At 40.7% G+C, this 20,449-nt stretch overlaps 1 protein-coding gene across 3 annotated transcripts in view; it reads left to right on the forward strand.

Annotated features, from left to right (window-relative positions):
• The window catches only part of aff2 (AF4/FMR2 family, member 2), a 199,996-nt gene that overhangs the window by 110,410 nt on the left and 69,137 nt on the right, over positions 1-20,449 (forward strand). For all 3 annotated transcript variants that reach the window (XR_001427063.1, XM_015049538.1, XM_015049539.1), the window contains exons 5-6: positions 13,604-13,648; positions 20,334-20,420. Coding sequence is in view for 2 of the 3 variants with exons in the window: in XM_015049538.1 (XP_014905024.1) it covers positions 13,604-13,648; positions 20,334-20,420 (132 nt within the window). In the remaining variant the exon portion in view is untranslated. The remainder of the gene's footprint in view (positions 1-13,603; positions 13,649-20,333; positions 20,421-20,449) is intronic.

Genomic DNA, 20,449 nt, shown 5'->3' on the forward strand with positions numbered 1-20,449 from the left:
ACCAAATTCAGAAAGTTCTTTGTTTTTTCTAGAAAATTTCAGATTTTTTTTTTTTGCTGTAAATTTAATTCTTTGTTTTTTTTATCTACAATGGTCGTAACATGCCGTTGTACATTTGTGTCTAACACAACAACACTTTATAACAGAACAACACTCACAAATTGAACTTTCCCGGCAGTCAGTAAAGCATAATAGAAACATTTCTAACTTCCAAAATATGGCTTATAGCTTGACTCAGCTAACCTACAGGAGCCTTGTAGGACAAACCGTAACAAAATCGAACTATAACTCTCAGAGGTGCTAACTGTTGGTAGCATCATGGTGAGGGTCATGCACAGAGTGAATGGAAAAAGAAAGAAGGATGACCTTCTCTTAATTCTTTACCTTCACCTCTGCAGCTTGGACACAGTTCGGCATTCCAACAAAACGTTGATCCAAAACACATTAAAACTGATGCTGAAATGGACGAAGCAGGCAAACATTTAGCGTCCAGAATGGCACTGACCTCAGCACTAATGAAAATGTATGGAATATGCTTAAAGGCCTGGTCTGCCTCATTTAGGAAACAATGTAATATGATTGAATTGATTGATTGAATATGATTGAATCAAGTCTTAGCTGAAATTACTGAGCTTCAAAATGAATCCTGTAGAATGATTTGATATCGTAATTAGCATCAGGACTGGGCATTTCAGGTTCGATCCAGCGGCGATCATCTGGACGTTCATTCATGGAGCGGGGGCCGTTTGCAAAGACGGAGTGAAAGTGAGCAGAAGAATTTCCTCTTAGAGCTTTTCTTTGGGGGAGAAAAAAATGATGGCAAGGTCAGACCCATAGTAATGTGCGGATGATAGTTCTTTTCATATGTGGCTATTTAAGCTTCTGCACAGGCGGTGAGAGTGAAAAAGGAATAATCATCACTCCGTTTGTGAGGAATCTTTCCAGGGGAAGGAAACATCTTCTGAAAATGTAAAGACTTGATCAAACTACGTGTCAAGGTGAGAATTTAATTCAGTGAATAAAGTGGATTCTGCTAATACAATGTAAGCACAAAGGGAAGGTAATAACAACTAGTGGATTGGGTTTTTTTCCTCCCCTCTCTTTTAAGATGGCAGCGTTGTATGTTACCTCTCAGGGAACTTTAATTTTAGCAGCGTGCCTCCTTCAGATGGATGACTCCGGGTCTCACTAATACAGATTGAAGCGTTTAGCTTGGCTTGCTGGCTCCAGGATGTGATCCATCAGAAAACAAGGCTAATGTTTTCAGCTAACCCACTCCTGGTGCAATTATATGGTCCACTGGCATTGATCATAGCTCCTCTTCTTCAATTTTTCCTCCTCTCTTCCTCCCATGCCCCCTTTAATAGCTAAGTCGGTGTTAAATGTTTGATAAATGAGTTTTGAGACCGCTTGCCCATGGATTTATTAAAATTTTATTTAAACAAAAATCTGTCTGTGTGTGTTGGGTAGGGGATAAAAAAGGTTTATTACTACACGGTGTGTGCGCGTGTCTGTTTGAAAGTCAAATAGTTTCATTACAAACTGGCTTAGGAGGAATTAGCAGAGTTTAGTCTTTGAGCCACAGTGACCACAGACTGTGAATAAACGACTGAAGCCAGCTCACTTTGCCTAACAAGTACCGCTAAGTCCTAAACTACAGGCCGCTATGAACCATGGCTACAAAAAATAAAAGTCCGAAAAGATGCTCATTTGAAATTAATGTCACTCTTTTGTACGAATACAAAAATTAGGTCAGTTTCACTAAATTATGTTTATTCCTTCTGACCTACAAAGGAGGGCAGAGGGGGAATTTATTGCATTGATTATCATTTATCCTGAAAAATTTCTCATAAGAAATTTGATTTATTAACTGTTCGAGTCAAGTTAGCAAACAAGTGAGACTGTAGCTGGAATTGAGTTTATGTGAAGTCAAGTTTTAACTTCTAAGATAAAGATAGTAAAATCTACTGTACAAGTTAGTTACTAGCTATCTAGTAGTAGTAGTAAAAGCTACTAAGTTACTACCTAGTTAGTAATAGTGTAGTAGTAAAAGCTTATCTGAGTTAGCTACTAGCTAGTTAGTAGTAGTAGTAAAAGCTTCTAAGTTAGTTACTATCTAAGTTAGCTACTAGCTAGCTACTAGTAGTAGTAAAAGCTACTAATAGCTAGCTAGTAGTATTAAAAGCTGTTATTAGCTACTAGCTAGCTAGTAGTAGCATGACAGCAGCTCCTAGCTTAAATATGAAGCCGTTAGCTGAAAACAGCTACCAACAACATCTTTTATCAAGGTTTATGTAAAATAGTAACAGATTTATAATAGTCTGTGCTTGGATGGAAATGAAAAAATAATAATAATAAAAAAGAAAGTGTTGTAGTTTTTGCATTAATCCTGGATTTTAATTTAATTTCATGACTCCCTTTATTCACGTGCCAGCCTTCATAATTTAGAGTTTTAAAAAAGAAGCCAGCAGAAGAGAAGTACATAAATAAATAAATAAATAAATAAATAAATTTCAGTCTCACTATATTGTCTGAACTCGAAATGACCTGTTTTAACTGAGACGAGACCAGAATCTTATTCCTCACTCTTCAAGCTCGTACTCACCAAACAAACATAAAGTGCTCCGAGCTTCCGGCACATACATACGCAAGTGGAAGGCCAATTAGCACAGGGTGAAAACGTTGGGCTTATTTGAAGCAATGTTTCAATGACAATATTTAATTGGATGGTAAATCAACTCCTTATCAGCCTCTCCACAGCTTGGTGGGAGAGAAGGAGAGAGAGACAGGAGAGGAAAACTGGGAACAAGAGGAAGAGGAGCTGACAGAGAGTGAAGGAGAAAAAAAAACAAATAAGAAGAGATGAGAGACTCATGTCGAGTGGAAGAGGTAAAACTGCGTATACTGCATCTGTGCAAGATAACCAGGGCTGTAAACCAAAAGGGCTACTCGGGGACTTCATAATGGTCATGTACCACAAATGTGATTAAAATTAAAGCTACACTGAATAAATAAATGATTGGATTGTCAACAAATGCTCAGTTTATGATTTTTATTTAATTTTGCCAGAAACATTTGTGAATTCTTTCCTTAGTTAAAAGTTTCAAATTATGATGTCATTATGTTGTCAAATATTGTGATGTATATTAGTACATTTTGAATGATGATAAATGATCATAAACACGTGAAAACAACGATTACAGCTCAGAACTTTTGAATGTAAAGAAAAATAAAGATTAATTGCGTTACATTGTATGTATCGTATGTAACTTTTATAAAAAAGTTTGTTTTGTTTTTTTTACTGATTTGTTAAAACTGTCTCCATGTCCTGACTGTTAAACATGAGATAGATAATCTGTGATCAGATCAATCTCCTTCATCTCCTCCCAGAGCTACTATTGCCATATGAAGCAATGCACAGCTCCCAATTAAAAACAACCAATCAGAAGCAGGAGGAGGGTTTTAATGTTGTCAATCATCCCAGTGAATGCGCTACTAAATGTGCTAATGGCGGAGAGACAAGTTAGTTACAGGAAAACAGTTTAGCTGCCATCATCTGTGGCTGTGCTAACATTCTGCAGTGTAGCAGAGAGCCACACACAGGGTGATTGACAGCGCTAAGACCCACCCCCTGGTTGGTTTTCTAGTTTGCACTGGGAGAAGATGGAGGACCTCAATTTTTATTTTCACATATCTGTCTCATACCATACAGTCATGACATAGTGACATTTTCAACAAATATGAAAAAATATATATATTCATTAAAATAAAAGTTACATACTGCAGCTTTAAAATCTATGAAACTAATTAATGAAAATTTACACGGTAAAGTCCCGTTGTTAATATCAAAGAAAACCAGTGATTTTAAAACACCTCCTTAGCGCTTGTGTGCCGCTAATTGGACCATATGTGCCTTTAAATGTAAATATCACTTCGGCCTCTTGAAAACAAATTTTCATCTCCCCCATGCTGGGTCAAGAAGTGGCTTGAGTGAAAACAATCGACTTCATTATGCATCAGACGCGCTGATGTAGTGGCAGCCATAATCACGTGTTTTTACAACCTCCTCCCTAATCCAGTGTTTCAGTAAGCACTCTCTGCTACTTGCTCTGAGTGCTGTCTGTAGTTATGCTGTCACCAAGCTGTGGAAAGCTTCTCTTTTAGCTCGAAGGGCGGTCGTAGCGTTGCATACGGTTGTAATGGCTGTAATACGATGAAGGAAAGTCATCCAATCTAGGAGGAAAAGACTACGTTCATTGGGAGACTATGAGTATAGATCACCCTGTCTGGGGGAGGCCTGTGTGTGCTAAACTGACTTCAGTGGACTCAATCTTTAGATTGTCAGACGGGTCAACTCCTACATAAACATGTGGCGCACGCACACACACACACACACACACACACACACACACACACACACACACAGACACATATTCTCCTCTGAGGCGATGCTTGTGATCTATCAAGCATGCTGGTAATCCCAGCAACGGCGGTCACTTCAGCTCTGTAAACAGCTGAAATATGGATGATAAAAGAAGCAGATGAAACCGAATAAACGAGGAGCCCATGGACAAGAAAAAAATCCTTGAAGATTTTCCAAACCGTGTTGGACTCGGCTCTGAGCCATAGAGGACTCCAAACTTCAATCACGCTGTCTGGATGATTGGCAGTCTTCATTTGACTTTGGTATTTTTTTCATGACAGCAGAGCAGAGGAGGCTTTTCTGCTTTTTTGGCCTCAGAGAGCTGCATTAAAAGATGGAAGTTGGATACTTTGTGTAATTCTGACAACACAGTAAACCTTCTCTTTTTTTACAGTGAGATTATCCACCAAAAAAGAAACAGTGAAGCAGAACTACGAGCGGATATGCTAATAGCCCTCGGAACATGTTTGCGTTCGTCTGGCTCTCAGATTTGATTCTGTTTGACTCCCGTCTTTCTCTCCCTCTGCACATTATCCTCCTTTCTGCCCTCTTTTATCTCCCGTCGCTGCCAATCTCCTCGCGGAACATAATTATCTCCCAGTTATTGTAAATATGAATAGATTGCGCGTGTTTTGGGGGTGTTTTCAATCTCCCGTATTTTGTCAACCCACATGCATTCAGTGAGGCATTCATCTCCCTCTCTTTGCACATTCAAAAACAGAGATCAGGGGGGTGCCCGTTTCTTTAGTCTTAAACACATTAGTGTAATTACCTCCTAATGATATTTAATTCCCACACAAAAGGAAACAAGACACTCCGGTGCATTTTGAAACATGAAAAGGAAGAGGGAAGAGAAAGGAAGAGAAGCATTTTGAGAGGAATCGCATTAAATTGTGTTTGTTATGTAATTTTATAGGTGACTGTTTGTGGAGCGTAAATAGGCCCCTCGCTGATGTGACAAATTAATGTAATAAACGGAACCCATTCAGTAAATCCGAATGCAGCGTCAGGCCATAATCACGGGGGATTTTTATTTAGGAAGAAAGCAAGCTTTTTCTTTTAGACAATTAAAACTGCATTCGGTCCACTGTGGTCATGGCCTGATTATATTAACGATACAGTCATTACAAAGCAAATGATCTTTGAGATTTACTGCAAGTGTGCATTGTTGTTTTTGACAATTACCATTGTGATCTAAGGGTACATTCACACCAGCCCTGTTTGGTCCACTTTGATCGAACTCTAATTGGTTTTGCCTATGAAGTCCGGTTTGCTTTGGGGGGTGTGAATGTGCAGTCGAACTCGGATGCATACCAAAAAAATGAACTGGAAACTAAGCGTGTTTTCACACCTGATAGCTCGGTAGTCTTGGTTCGACTGGGGGCCGAAGTTGCAACATTACATTTTCAGCCGGTGTGGTTCACTTTCACTCTGCACTGTCTCAGTCAGTCCAAACTGTTTGAAAACACCCGTTCACCTCCTCACCTGTGGCAGCGCTGCACTAATAAACACTGAAGAAGACATGAGCGCAACGTCCTTCTTCAGAAAATGCAAAACCGCTGTGGCGTCAGATTTTATCAGCTGTAGGATTTCTCTTTTGTCATTGGTAGCCATTTCCCTGCCAGCCCTAGACCCGAGAGTTTGTTTTGGTTGCATTTACCCAGAACACCCTGCTTTTGGAGACGTCTCTGGTTTACCTGCTTCCACATTTGTGTTCAAATCACGCCAGAAATTACCGGTACTTCAATTGAACAGAGATGCAGGTGTTTTGGCGGACCAATAAATCTCGGTCCAATAGATTTACTGGAAATGTTGACCCTTTTTTTTTTTTTTTTTTTTTTTGCACAAAGATCAAATTTACCATTTCGATCTAATTCTTCTGAACAAACTGAACAAAACCACACAACTTATTCTGAGTTGAGAAGGAGCTTTAGATGAGCATGTTTGAGATCTTTAGTTGTGCTTCGACTGCAGGAACCTTTTCCAAAGACTGGATCTGTTTGATTCTGTTGTTTCCAGAACTAAGCCCAAATCTCATCGTTTGACAGTCTAGAATAAACGGCTCATGACTGGTTAGCCCTTTTGGTTGTCTTGACCCTTGCTTGTTATGGAATCACAAAGTGCTCCTCGCTCCTCTTAAACGCGTTTACGTTTGTGTAAACGCATCCAGATCCGGACCAGTTAGACGATGTGATGACGTTTCTTGAGGCTCTTCGAGGTTAGCCATTTTTCTTCAGAGCGGTTTCCGGAACGGGACTGTGTCGATGCATGTTTTCGGCTAACAACATGGGACTGAGCGAGTGCCTTTCGGCTAGTGTGTGCGTCTGTGTTGCATGTGTGGACATCTTTTCTATCTGAGCTGCTATTTCAGAGAGAAAGGATTTCTGCCTCAGAAATTGCCTCTGCTATATCCCCCCCACACCCCCTCCGGTCCGCTCACCCCCTTATTCATTTTTCTTTGGTATCTATTTTCTCTCAGAAATTTGTCCTTTTTCCTCCCCCAGACTTACGTCGCAGCTCTCGGCCGTCTCCCATTTCTCTTTTATGCTCTCCCTATCTTACAGTCCTTGAAATTAACTGCGATCTCGCAGTAACATCAATTAAGAGAAACCTGTGCACCACACATCCGTTTACCATGTGAAAGTCACCTGTCCATTAGGTCCATTAAAAGCTGGTTAGCAATCACTGAGCTCCGGGTTCTTTCGAAGCGCCGAGCGGCCCAGTTCATAATAATAATACACTCGGAATCAGGAACACAAAGTGTCAGCGATGCACTCCGGCGAACCGGAGCGCAGCGGGGATGAAAATGGATGGTTGAGGAGAAAGATGAACAGAAGGACAGATAAAGAACAAAAACAACGCAGCAAGCCTGAACTTACCTGTGTTTCCATTTTTCTGTGTCAACAGTATTTCACGTCGCAATGTAGCAGCTTGCTCACGTTGAACTTGACACTACGGATGTGAAACGAAGAGAGCTTTTTGGGCGCAAAGATCTCTGCTGGTTCCTGATATTTAAATCTTATTGTTTATTTATTTCACCTGCTGATTCCGATTTTTAATTTCTTTTTTTACATCTCTGGTTTCTCCGCTCCACAGCCGTAACTTAAGGAGGTATTAGAACAACATAAAAAAAATAAAAACATTTTTTTCACACTATATTTGGTTTTGGGCAGTTTTATTCGTATTTCAATCTGGAAAGACTCAGACGGAGAAAAAGGAACAATTCAAAGGTTTAATGACAGGGATGAATATCAGTTCTTTGGCGCTCGGGCCCCGACAGATGATTTGAGCTGAGATTTGATGTGAACTCGATGAACATCCTGATAACTGATTAGGGATGCTCTTCCCCCGGGGCCCGACACTGGTGGTGGAGGTCGGGACAAGGTGCCATCCTGGAGAGCCGAAGGTTGTGGGAGAAGGGGCGGTGTTGGGTTGAACGCAGCTGGGAACTGGCTGACGGCTTGGGTGTGGATCCTTTTATGCAGAGCTTGATTGATGATTGGACGTGCCGGGTGAGGTCCAGCGCTGAGGTCGGAGATGAGCATGACGCCGATGGGCGAACGGAGGGGGCGGAGTCTTCCAGCTTGAACTTTCGCTATTAGCTCCATTTTAAAACAAAGACGAAAAGGTTGAGGAGTTGACTGTCTTTGGTCTTTGCTGTCTAATATTACCAAATAGTGAAGTTTGTGCAACAACCATTACAAATTACAAAGGTTGACAACATTTCCAAAGTCAATAGTATTTATGTCAGACAAAACTCAAAAAGATAAAATGGTGTACAAATATTTCTGTTATGCAAGTATTCTCTCTTGTGACTTAAATAAACTGCAGTCTGTCTTTGACATGTCTCAACTTCCTCTAGTTTCATTTGGAATCTCTCGTTGAAAATAGCTAACTTTACGTCTTCTTCACCCAGTAACAACATCGACACTGAGGAGTGGTGTTGTCAGTGCAGTCTGGTTGCACTTACATAAGGTGTGGCGAGTGATTGGGACAAAGGTCAATCAAGGATTGTGCTACTTCCTTTTCCTTTGGTCACAATAAAAGTGACTGTTTAAAACAGTTTACTTGTTTGCAGACTTTTTAGGTAACTATGGCGCACAAATACTGCTCCTGAAAACACATAAAGGCCTCATTAGCTCACAAGTTATGCAGGAGTGTGATTTTTTTTTACTAAGCTGCACACAGGAGCTGAGTTCATTGATATTTTTATATAATGTATCTGTCTTACAGACATATACTAAGAACTTACTAAACATTTAAAGATTCACCCATTTTTTTCCTGACATTATTAAACAGACGTCCTGTTTAAGAAAATAGTAGGCTTATTTAGTAACACACTCTAAGTATGTTAACATAAGGTTATAGCCATATTTCTGCGATGCTTTTTTTGGCATCCTCTAGTCTGGTTGAACGCTCAACCAGCCTTTCTGGATTTCAAGACTGACTCATTTTTCCTGCGTTTTTATGCTTTATCCACTCAACAAAATGAAGGACATGCTTATTCACTGCTGTAAGAGATAGTTGTTCTATGATGACTCAGAATTATAGGCTTGAGTCATAACGGTTAAGAAAAGGTTATAATCCTTTTCATCCCGGTCATGAGGAAAAGTGTAGATGTTGAAGAAGAAGTGACCTGAGGACACGCCCTTGAGGAACCACTAGTAGTTTTCTCGCATTTTAAACTCTTTTCTAGTCCACAAATCAGTGTTACTAACAATTGCAAATTGTTAGCAAGATTTATTGGGTAAAACTGATTCTCGATTGCTGTTTGAGGTTTGCTGTCGGAAGAAAATGTCTCCATCCAGCGCCTGTGACTTCAGGTCTATGTGATTAATCTGCTGAAGTAGAATAACGGCTCCTGTCCAGAAAACATACAGATGGGTTTTCATTCTGTGAGCTCAAGCAGGCGCAAACCCCCGGCCTGCAGTGCCTTTTGTTGTTTCAGCAGGTTGTGATTTAAGGCTGAACATGATGTCACCCCCATCATCATGGTGGCTAAATTGCCCCTCCGTTCACGTTGGCGCTGTTAGTAATGGCGTGTGACGAAGGTTATATTGCCGTAGACTGAGACAGGTTCTGATTTCCCACTCTCCCGTCTTCCTTCGTGTCGTTGAACTAAGATCCAAGACAAGGATCTAACATGGAGAACTGCATGTGTTTGCAGTTACTTTTTTTTTTTTTTTTTTGGAATTGACCTCTTTGCAATTGAGATGATTCTTATGTATTTTCCAAAGTGTTATCACACAAGATCACGGGTCCCTCGGCTGCAATAATGGCTTGTTTTGGACTAAAAAGAAAAGCAGCTTGGTGAGCCGAAGCGGCAGAAATGAACTGAATTTGAACTAAGAAAGCAAAGACTTCCAGCTGGGCAGATGTTAATATTTCACCGAGTCCATAAATACAAACAGTGTCTTGCAAAAGTATTAACATCATTTGAACTTTGCCGTATTTTCTTACAGTCAACAGTCTGGAGCTCAGTCTGATTGGAGAGAATCTGTCAAGCGTTGACACATGTTCTCAATTGGATTTAGGTCTGGACTTTGACTATGCCACTCTAAAAATATGAATGTGCTTTAAACGTCACTATTCATTTCTAGCGCTGCTTAGATTTATAGTGCTTAAAAGTGAACACTTATCCAACTCTGAAGTCTGCTAGGGCTGCCCAGATTTTTTTTTCTTTTGATTGTTTTTATAATTTTTTCCTCCATTTCACAATAATGCACCATTTTACGTTGGTCTATTATACACAATTCCAATAAAATGCTTCACAGTTTGTGGTCGTAATGCGATAGACTGTGAAAGTTTAAAGGGAACCTATTTAGCAAAATTCACATTTTGTATATTTGATCTGATCTACTACTTCTAAAAACACCTCAAGATGTTCTTTTTTTGGCAATAATTAAATATTTCTTGGTGTCCTGAAAACCTCTCGATTGCTAAGTCACAACTGACTGGCACCGCGTCGTTACCTAGGAACCTAAGTGAAGCTCCTGCTGGTTTTACCGCTATACAATGGCTGCTGGAAAAGACAAGTGTTTTGTTTTTGACTTGCTGCATTCTTGTTGGTTGTGCAGGAGGCTCTACTTCTGTTTTTCAAAGGGACTTAGTAGTATGTTTGTAGCCATTCTCACATACAACTGTAAATGTTGATTTGGGGGCGTGGCTAGCAGCAGCTAATTTAGATTTAAAGTGACAAGATGCCCTAAAACAACTCATTCTGAATGCAGCTCAAAGCAGACAGACCTGAAGAATGATGATGTTAAAAAGAAAAAAAAATGTAATGAACATGTTTTGTATAACCTGTCCAAGGACATGCAGTAGGTCACCTGTGAGGAATATTAATGCTGCTGTAAGGCGCTCTCACAACTTAACCTTTAAACAGTCTGTTGTTAACATGTACGGTTCCTGCTCTCAGACGTTGTTTGTCTTCATTTATTTCCGAGGATGCAGTCGTGTTTTTATGATCAGACGGGCTCTGTAGACGTGGCCGCCATGTTTACACAGATTAACAGCCTGCAGCCAGTGAGCTGGTTAATCAGACCACTTACACAGACTCCCTCTCTGCCTCCCAATCAAACCCCAGGCTGGCCCTCTGCTTGTCAAGCTAAAAGTGTCCTGTGGTTTACATGACACGGGCCAAACCGCAGTCATTTCTAAATCTGAATAACTGAAATGCTCCTTTTTTTTTCTTTTTTTTTTTTTTTTTGAACACACGTCCTTATTGCTTCACTAACCCTGGTGTTTAGCATTTAAAGACCTAATTGCAGTGAGCACAATCCATCCGTCGCATCAGACGGACTGAGCTGTGGTCGTGAATTTACGGCAGCGCAGCGAGCGGGCGGGACGGCTTTACATGAACACGCAGGAATTTATGAACGCCTCGACCTCGGCTGAACTGCTCAGGGTGGAGCAGCTCGAAGTTGCCTTTGGCTGAGCTTTTGGATTTCTCCACATGTTGAAGTGATAAACAAGCGTAATAAAAATTAAAAAAAACAACTCCTCTTGGAATTTGAAGACTATTTATGGCATGTGTGTTTTTATAAACCGCTTCAGATAAAAAAACACAGCAAGAAAACGTCAATAAACAGAGCAGTGGCTGTATAACATTGAAACCAGTTGCATAATTTTAATAGTAGCCCTACAAAACCCCAAAGAAAGGGAACTTCTTGTTTTCAGCTTGACATTTCAATGGTTTTCAGGTGGTCTCTGCGTGCATAAACGGACCTCACCGGCTCAGAAGATTGGAAGCTGCGTCCACATGTTGCTTTGTTCACGCTCTGGCCACCTTTCAGTGGTTTTATGGGAGAGCTGGGTGGAAAATCTCCGTAGGAAACACAGGAGTTTACCGCTACGTTTGGAACATCTCTGGAAAACTTCAGATCTGCAGAATATAACTGGAAACAGCAACGACAGCTGAATTATGAAGGCTCTACCTTTCAATTGGTAGAGCCTTTCATGGCTTTACCAATGGTCAATGAATGGTGAAGCATTGACCATATAATTACGCAAACTGGGATTATGGAAAAAAATTCACTCAATGAAAAGACGTCAATTAAAAAAAAATCATGTTTTTCAATAAAATGTTGGTATTGAAATTGGTTTATTTTGCAAAACTGCAATGGAGACACTATTTTTGCATCGAAAAAAGTGTCTCCATTGCCTGATCAAAAACAGGGTGTTAGTAATGGCGGAAAAGACGAAGAAGACGACAGGAAGTGGTTGGAGGATAATGACGTGGCATGTTTTTAACGACTTATCGCGTAAACATATGTATTCACGCGTGATTTCGATTGCGTTTCTTATTTAATGTAAAAGCCACGATTGTGAAACTGTGCGGAATGCAGACTTAAGTTTTGTGGATGTTTGTAATGGAAACACAGCTACTCAGAAATAGATATGAAGGCTCCACCTTCCCGCTGAAAAAAGTAGCAGTACGAAAATAATCTAGCTTTACAGAAACACGTCATTTTTGAAGAAACTCACATTTGTTTGATAAAACGGTTTTGTGCTAGAATGAGGCGGTTTTTCAGCCACATTTAAATAGATGTATTTCAAAAAAGCATCACACGAGTCAGGTGACCAACAACTGGATGTGGAACGTGGTATTTTTTCCTAGGCACGGACAATCTGGTTCAGGTTGACGTCAACAACCTCAAACATGTAGCCAATGGTCCAATGGAAGAGCTTAGATCAAAATAAATTATTGGTTGACCCAGAATGGCCAAGTCAAAGTTCAGACGTAAATCCAGTCGAGAATCTCTGCGGTTCAATCTGACTGAGCGCTAGCTATTTCAACTTTTTCAAAAAAGTTCAGTGGCTAATTGTGCAAAGTTGGTAGAAAAATACACCAAGAGTCTTTCAGATATAATTGTAATGAACGCAACTCTAAGAATATTTGAAAACCACATGCACTAGTAGGCCTGTCACCGTAACAAATTCTTCTGGATGAATTGTCCCAGAAATTATTTTGATGAACAATAATATTGTTTTTTTAAAAACAATTTTGAAGTAGTATAATAGTAATGGTATAAATAATGCAAGAACACATGATCAAAGATCAATAAAATTTAAATTCCTACAAACATTTATCAATGGAATATCCAAAATAGATATACAAAACAATAGAAACAATAGATAAAATGATTTATGAAGTCTCTGTAAACAAAATTGTCATTTTTAAAAAGAAAAAAAAAAGAGGCTAGTTGAGACTGATTTACTGCTTGTTGTGACAAGTGTACGCTCTGCTTTTTGCCATGTAAAATCTCTAAAAACATTTCACTTTGTGGCCGTTGTGTAAAAAATGAAAAAGTCCCAGGAGTTTGACTGCTTTTGTTTTAGGCACCGTATGGATCAGTTATGGACTCTAAGTGGCGTTAATGTGTGAAGTTTTTAGTTTTACTTTGAGGTTGACTAGACTTTAAAACGGCTTCTGAACCCTGAAAACGGCACAAACCCGTTACGTTTTCCACAGTCAGCCCCCCACGCTTTACATGAGACATGACTCACTAAACCTGGAACGTTCAGACGTTTGGTCAAACCTGAACCTGATGTGTTGTGAACGGACCTGCCTTCTCGCCGCGTTGCTGCACTTTTTCTCCTTTTGATCGTTCTGTTTTCAATGCAAAACTGCTATTACCATTTGTTAAAGTCAGGCTTTCTGTCTTTGTTTTCCTCCAGGTCAGTCTGCCAAACGACTCCAGCTGCGTTGAAGAGATTTTGCGGGTATGTTTCCTGGACACACACACACACACGCACGCACACACACACTCTCTCTCTCTCCTATACGCACAGGGTAATTGCGCTGATTATCAGCTGTTTTCTGTTTGCTCTGAAAGACTTTGGTTCTTCTCCAGAGAATTTGATCGTAGGAAGAAATGACAGAATGAAGCGAGAGAATGAGAAACAGAAGGGCTGGAACACAAAGGATGGGAAAAGGAAAAAGAGATACTTTGGCTCAGGTCCATGATTATAGTTTTTTTTTTTGTTTGTTTTCTGTTAGATGATGTCAGGCAGAAATCTTTTCCATCATTTTTCCTCCATCCGTGTTTAGCAGAATTTCTCCAAACAACTGGTTTTTTGTTGTTGTTCTTTTTCCCACAGTTTTCCCCCTCCTGTCTTTCTGTTCTGCTCTGAATGATGTCAAAACAGATGTTTTCCCCGACAATCTTCCCTCCTCTGTCAGCAGCCCCGTCGACGAGGACGCAATCGGACGGCTCAGTTAGCTCCTAAGCGCATTCCCTCCTCTTCCTGTCTGTCTCCCTCCGCTTCTCCCTCCCTGCCTCTGTCGTTCGCCGCCCTCTCCCTTTCACAAATCAATATGCCGGTCAACAGGCTTTGTGACAGACTATCTGCTGTGAGCCGCATGAAAGGCCTCTGTCAATAATATCGGTGCGCCACTGAATCCGGCCTGTGATGTTTAGTCGTGTCAAGTGGAAAGATCAGGGCATTCAGAATGTGAGGCGGGGTGAATCGGCCCGCTCCCGCTCCTGCTCCTTCCAGTCAGCTGTCAGGGAAACGTGGCAGATTCACATGCGGGGCAGCGGAGTCTAACGGTGAGGCGGTAAAGAGATGTAAAGCAAAACATGGCGCAGCATTTGCTGTACCGACTGCCAGAACCGATGGCTTTGTCAGTCTGTTAAAGTGACGGTTCTGTTCTGCGTAAACAAAAGCCCGAGTGGTCGTGGTGGATTTGTGTGTCGTGCTGTCATGACTCCTCGTATTGAGCTGCGTGTGCTGTGGCTGAACACACTGTTCTCAGAGCATCGACTGTTTGCGTTTGCTAAGAGACTACTGTGGCCCAGAAGGGTCAAAGGGATGCAAACGCCACAACGCAACAACAGAAAACCGCAAGGCAACAGCAAAAGTCACAACACGCAACTTCAAATGTTACAACGCAGCAATAAAAAGCCACAAGGCAACAGCAAAAAGGCACATCACAACAACAGAGGTTATCATAGTTTATCGGCGCAAACGATGCAACAAATGATACAACATAACAATAAGAAGACGTGAAGCAACAGGAAAGAGACACAACGCAACAGCAGAAGGTGTGAAAGCAACAGCAACAAGTCGCAACGCAACATGAAAGGGACAACACAACTACAGAGGACACAAGGCAACGACAAGAAGTCACAACGCAACAGCAGGAAGTTATAAAGCAAGAGTAAAAAAAAACATTTTTTAGTTTTGTTTACCTTTCTGCTACAGTAAGAAACAAACCACTGAACTATTTAGTTTGAGTCCTGAATATTTAGGTTTTTTTGAAAGATCGACCTAAAAACAACTAAATAAGTTGCTGGCAGGACCTCAAGCTGCATAAGGAAAATGACATCATAATTAAAAAATCACTGCAAAAGAGGCAAAAACCAAATGACCAGAGAGAGGAGTCGAGTGTTTTGGTCTGAACTGTCAGAAGTCAACACGAGGAAATGTCAACTGTCCGTCTGTCGTCTTCCTTTCTTATGTCGGATCTGGTCACAGAGTAACAGGTCCAAAAGAGAAATCCCTCTCCACCTCATTATCGGACATCCTGAGGCTTTCCAACAGTCAGAGCCATAAATACTCTCTCCAACTACTTCTGGGTGTTCTTCTGCAGGGTTTCTTTCCAGTGGGACGTGCCCGGAAAATCTCTAAATGGAGTTATCCAGGAGGCATTTGATCAGCTGTCCAAACCGCCCCGACTTAATTATTTCAGCATGATGCCTCAGGCTGCGTCCAGCCGCCATACGTACCCAGCTAATTCCAGCTGCTTGCAGTCAGGATCCAGCTCTTTCAGCCACGGTCCACATCTAACAGCCACAGGTGAGGGTCAGAGCATAAACGGGTCGGGAAAATGAGAACTTTAACGGCCCATCTCTTTCCTCGCCGCCCGCAGCAGCGCCTCATTTTAGCAGTTAAGGACTCTCTAAATCCGTCCGTCTGTCTCTCGCCACTGCTTCATTTTCACCATCAATTTTAAACAAGACGGTAATCCCAACTCATCTACTCGAGGAAGGATTTGACCTTTGACTGAAGGCTACTTCACACTTGGCAACGAAGCGCTTGAGTTCACACTGGAGGTCGTGGCCTTGAGACCCCAACAGAACGGAGCTGCGCCGTATATCAAAACGCAATCAGCAGCACAAGATCGATGTTTCAAATGTCACAAAAGGAGCACTTGAACGCAACATTTTTCTAAGCTACCAGGCTGGACGTTTCCTGCGTTCATGCTGCAGTACAATTGGCCATTTGCATCTTCTTTTGCTGAACTTGATGCCAACACCTGATACAGATTTTAATGGGCATCGTGAAAATGGAAGAGAAAGCGAATAGTGACAATATAGGCATTGGTTATGATATTGAAATACAAAATCACAGCAGTCCTTAGCTGCCAGTTTGTATGTGTCGCTGTGTCTTTCATACATCAGCAACAGTTATGATTTGTATTTTTTTTAAAAGACCCCCAAAAAACACAAATGTTGTAAAAAAAAAAACTTAATTTATGTCGTCTAGAACAAAAAATGGCATCTAAACTGTTTTTTTTAGGTTGACAGAAATGGGCTTAGTGATTGATTTGGTGATAATGATGTGATTTATCTTTAAACAGACGTGGGCAGTGTTAAACAAAGTTTACTTGAGTTCTACTGTTAATGCAGACGTGCTTGTTGCTTTAAAGATTCGATTAATATTTTACCAGACCAGAGTGTTTTGCTATGAACATTTTTTTCCACATAGAAAAGTAGTGATTTCCTTTATTTTTTTCTTACCGTCAGTTTTCCGTATACAATAGCGTTGAATGAAAGCAGTTCAAAAGCTTCTTTATTCCATAATTAAAGTGTAACATTCAAACACCCGATCTTTCTGTGCGTTCCCAGAGACAGGCGCTGTGAAACTGAAAGCAGTGCTGAAGTGTTGCCTCCACTAATACTTTGACATTGTAGTCACACACTTTGGATGGAACTGTTATTAATATGATAAATTAGATCAGTATAAAACCTCATAAACTCCGCGCTTCAACAAGCCGGCCTGTCTGAGTCCTTTTGAAAGTGATTTTTAATGACCGTTCATCGCGTCCTTGTGAGGTTTTAGTTGACTTTTGGCGAAAAGTAATCACAGTGTACACTCAGACATTAAAGCAACTCGTTCAGCTGGAGTCAGATTAGTAGCAGCGAGTTGCATATGTGCAACTTTTGTCTGTATTTTGTATAAGTGCTTATTGTTTAGGACTTACACTCAGCAATGCTTTCTGGAATCCACCATTAACAAAAAAACATAGAAATCTTAGACCATAGAAATCTTTCAAATATATGTCAGATGACAAATTTAGCATACACATAATTGATTACAGTTCATACAAAACGTTGATAAATTTAAAAAATATCCAATAATTTACCATTTCAATTATTCACATATCTTCATGTTTCTGTCTTGTTTCATGTTCTGGTTCAACATAAGCAGCAGTATCAGGTGTTTACAATGCAAATGCATATTTGAAAGGCATGTTAACACGTATCACATTGGAACCACAAGCTTGAATATTTTAGATTGAAATCGTACATGTGAAAACCAGTCTACCAGTTTCCAAGCATCCGAGCTTCTCCTCCACTTGGCTCCTTCAGACTAGCCAGCAACAATTAGCAAACACCTGGTGAAACTGCACATTTCGTTAAAGGAGCTACTTCTCAGTGAAACGCTGGTAAAAAACAACAACAAAAAAACAAAAACATTAAGGGGTTAATAGAGGAGCCATGTTGTGATGACTTCCTGAGTTTCAGAAAGAGCAGGAACTTCTTAAAGAGACAGCGACCCAATTTTCAAAGAGTTAAATTACGGCTTGAAAATTATATTTGATGTAAATATAATTTTTTTATGTTACAACTGAAGGTAACGTAGTTACTTGATTGTGCTGTAAAATAGCATTATGTGGCTGGAGAGCACATAAAACCGCCCCTTTAATTTGTTAAAATGATGAGCTCATTTATTTTGGCCGCATGGAATGGAACTTTGCAAAATGTGAGAAACTGTAACAGCACAAACGCATTTTTAACATGGGAGAATAAATAAGCACCTTCTGTGATTAAACATTGTAGGTGATATTTGGCAAACAGATAACAGCCTGAATGTTACGCTCCCTCAGTCATGTACTGCTTTCAATATGACATTTACACACTGTCTCTCTCTCTCTCACACACACACACACGCAAATATGTTCAGGCGAAATCAGGGGTGCTGTCTGTCAAAGCGCAGGAAGTCTTCAAGGAAGGACAAAATGATGTCAGAAAGTGGGGCTGTTGCTTAGCAACCCGCCGTATTTCGTCAGGGTAGCGTAACAATTCTGTAAAGAGGGGAAAACACACCCAACACATCTGCCGATGCATTCTGGAGGACCTTCAGAAATGTTGAGCTGTTTCATGCTCTGAGCTACATACACACACGCGCGTGCGCACACATACACACACACGCATCTTCCTCACACATATGAACACATGCGTCATCGGATGAATATGACTCATGTCCTCCAAAGGGGAGAATCAATGTATGATGGGAAATCAGTCTTTTTGGCCCAGTGACCTGCTGTAAGGAAGTTGAGTATGAACAGATTGACTGTCAGAGAGAAAAGGAAAAAAAAAAAAGCGACCCTTGTTTTGTGGGAGGGGCTCAGACTGCCGTCCAATAGGAAGACGGTTCCGGGTTCAGATCCCAGACAGAACCTTTCTCTGCAGAGTTTTATGTTCTACTGGTGCGTCGGTGGTTTTTCACTGGGTACTCTGAATTCCTCCACAACAAAATCATGTGTTTTAGACTAGATAAATGTGATATTTTTAACTGTCTGAGTGAATATTAGTCAATATTTCTGTGTTAGCCTTTTGATAGACTGACAACCAATAACCTCCAGCAGGTTTGCATAAAGGGATGATGTAAACTGATGGTCAAATTGTCCTGAATTATGACATAGCAACACACTTGAAAACCAATCACATCTGTGTGTGTGTTTATTTAAATGAACATTTTACCAATTTAATTTTACTCCTTGATGTGTGACTACAAACATCAATGTATGTTTTTCCAGTACAAATATGGAATATTGCCAAAATGTTGGCAACATCCTGCTTAATTAGGTCTGGACCATATAATGTATCACGGTACATGTTTCATATCAGTCAGTATCAATAATTATTGATTTCATTTTTGTTTTAAATATCTGAAATATTACCAAACTGGTACTTGTTTTATCCGCAGTTTTCACTCCACTGCGTTGTTTTCATTTTTAACCAGTTATGAGGCACAATGGCGAAAGCTGAAACTGCTGCTGCGCAAGTTTACTCGTCAGGTTGTTGCTAGGCAACCAGAGTTAGGTTAGAGTTAGTTGATGCCACCAACCTTTCTTAGCTAGCCGTGAGAGGTTGAGCGACTAAAGCCTTTCGTCCGTCTACATCTCCCAGAATGCTGCGCGGTTCTGGATCGGACTTCAGTGATTAATCTATATATTTAATATTCAATATTCTACCAGATGTATTATCTATTGATATAGATCACTTGTCCATTGCAACATGTACTGATGTTGATTTATTGTCCAGTCCTACCGCTAATGTCAAAAAGAAACACAGTTTTCCAATTCTAGTGTTTCTGTTAAACAGGAAATGGAATTAAAATCACATGAATAAGCCTGTTCATGCAGTGAGTCATTAAAACTCATAAAAAGTGTTTTTTTTTTCCAAACTTGGAACAAAAGGTGAATGAATGCTCTCTCTACCACGTAATCATGCCACTACTTGCTGTTTGTCTTTATTAAAGACATTAAAGTCTGTGCTTTGTCAAAATCTGACCAAGTTTAAGAGGTACGAATTCTTTTACGAAACACGGTTCAGTAGAAATAACTGAAAAGCTGCAGCTTCTGTGCTGCGTTGTTGTCATGCAGCCAGACGGAGTCAGCCTTTTATTTTTTTGTAATTTAACAACTCTGCACTTAGCCGACTCTCGGTACACCGATCCCCGTGTGTATCACAACCCTCCCTGTGCAACCCAGCATTTATTCTATAAGCAATAATGAGGGTCCGCTCTGAAAGGGGGGGGAGAGGCGGGGCAGCGCGCAACCTTGATTGAACGCTGACTCCACTCCTCTGCTCCAAAGAGGCTGCTCAAGCAGTCCTCCTGCCGATGTTTTTGCTAAAGTTTAGCCGTGATCATTGCTCTTCAGACGCACGCAGAGCAGGACCAGATTTATTTCCTTCATTTGTCTGAATGTAAGAACCAAAAAAAAAACAACAACAACAAACGCCTACGTTCTGCCACTTCTCAGTAATTGTTAATGGTGACGTAATAAAAGATGTGTGTGTGTGTGTGTGTGTGTGTGTGTGTGTGTGTGTGTGTGTGTGTGTGTGTGTGTGTGTGTGTGTGTGTGTGTGTGTGTGTGTGTGTGTGCGCTCAGGAGATGACCCATTCATGGCCTCCTCCGCTCACAGCCATACACACGCCCGGGAAAGCCGACCAGACCAAGTTCCCCATCCCAAACAAGGTGAGCACACACTTTGCAAACGTAAGAAA

The sequence above is a fragment of the Poecilia latipinna genome, unplaced genomic scaffold (genome assembly GCF_001443285.1).
Source record: "Poecilia latipinna isolate Pla-1442-1.1 unplaced genomic scaffold, P_latipinna-1.0 Scaffold951, whole genome shotgun sequence".
NCBI classification, from domain to species: domain Eukaryota; kingdom Metazoa; phylum Chordata; class Actinopteri; order Cyprinodontiformes; family Poeciliidae; genus Poecilia; species Poecilia latipinna.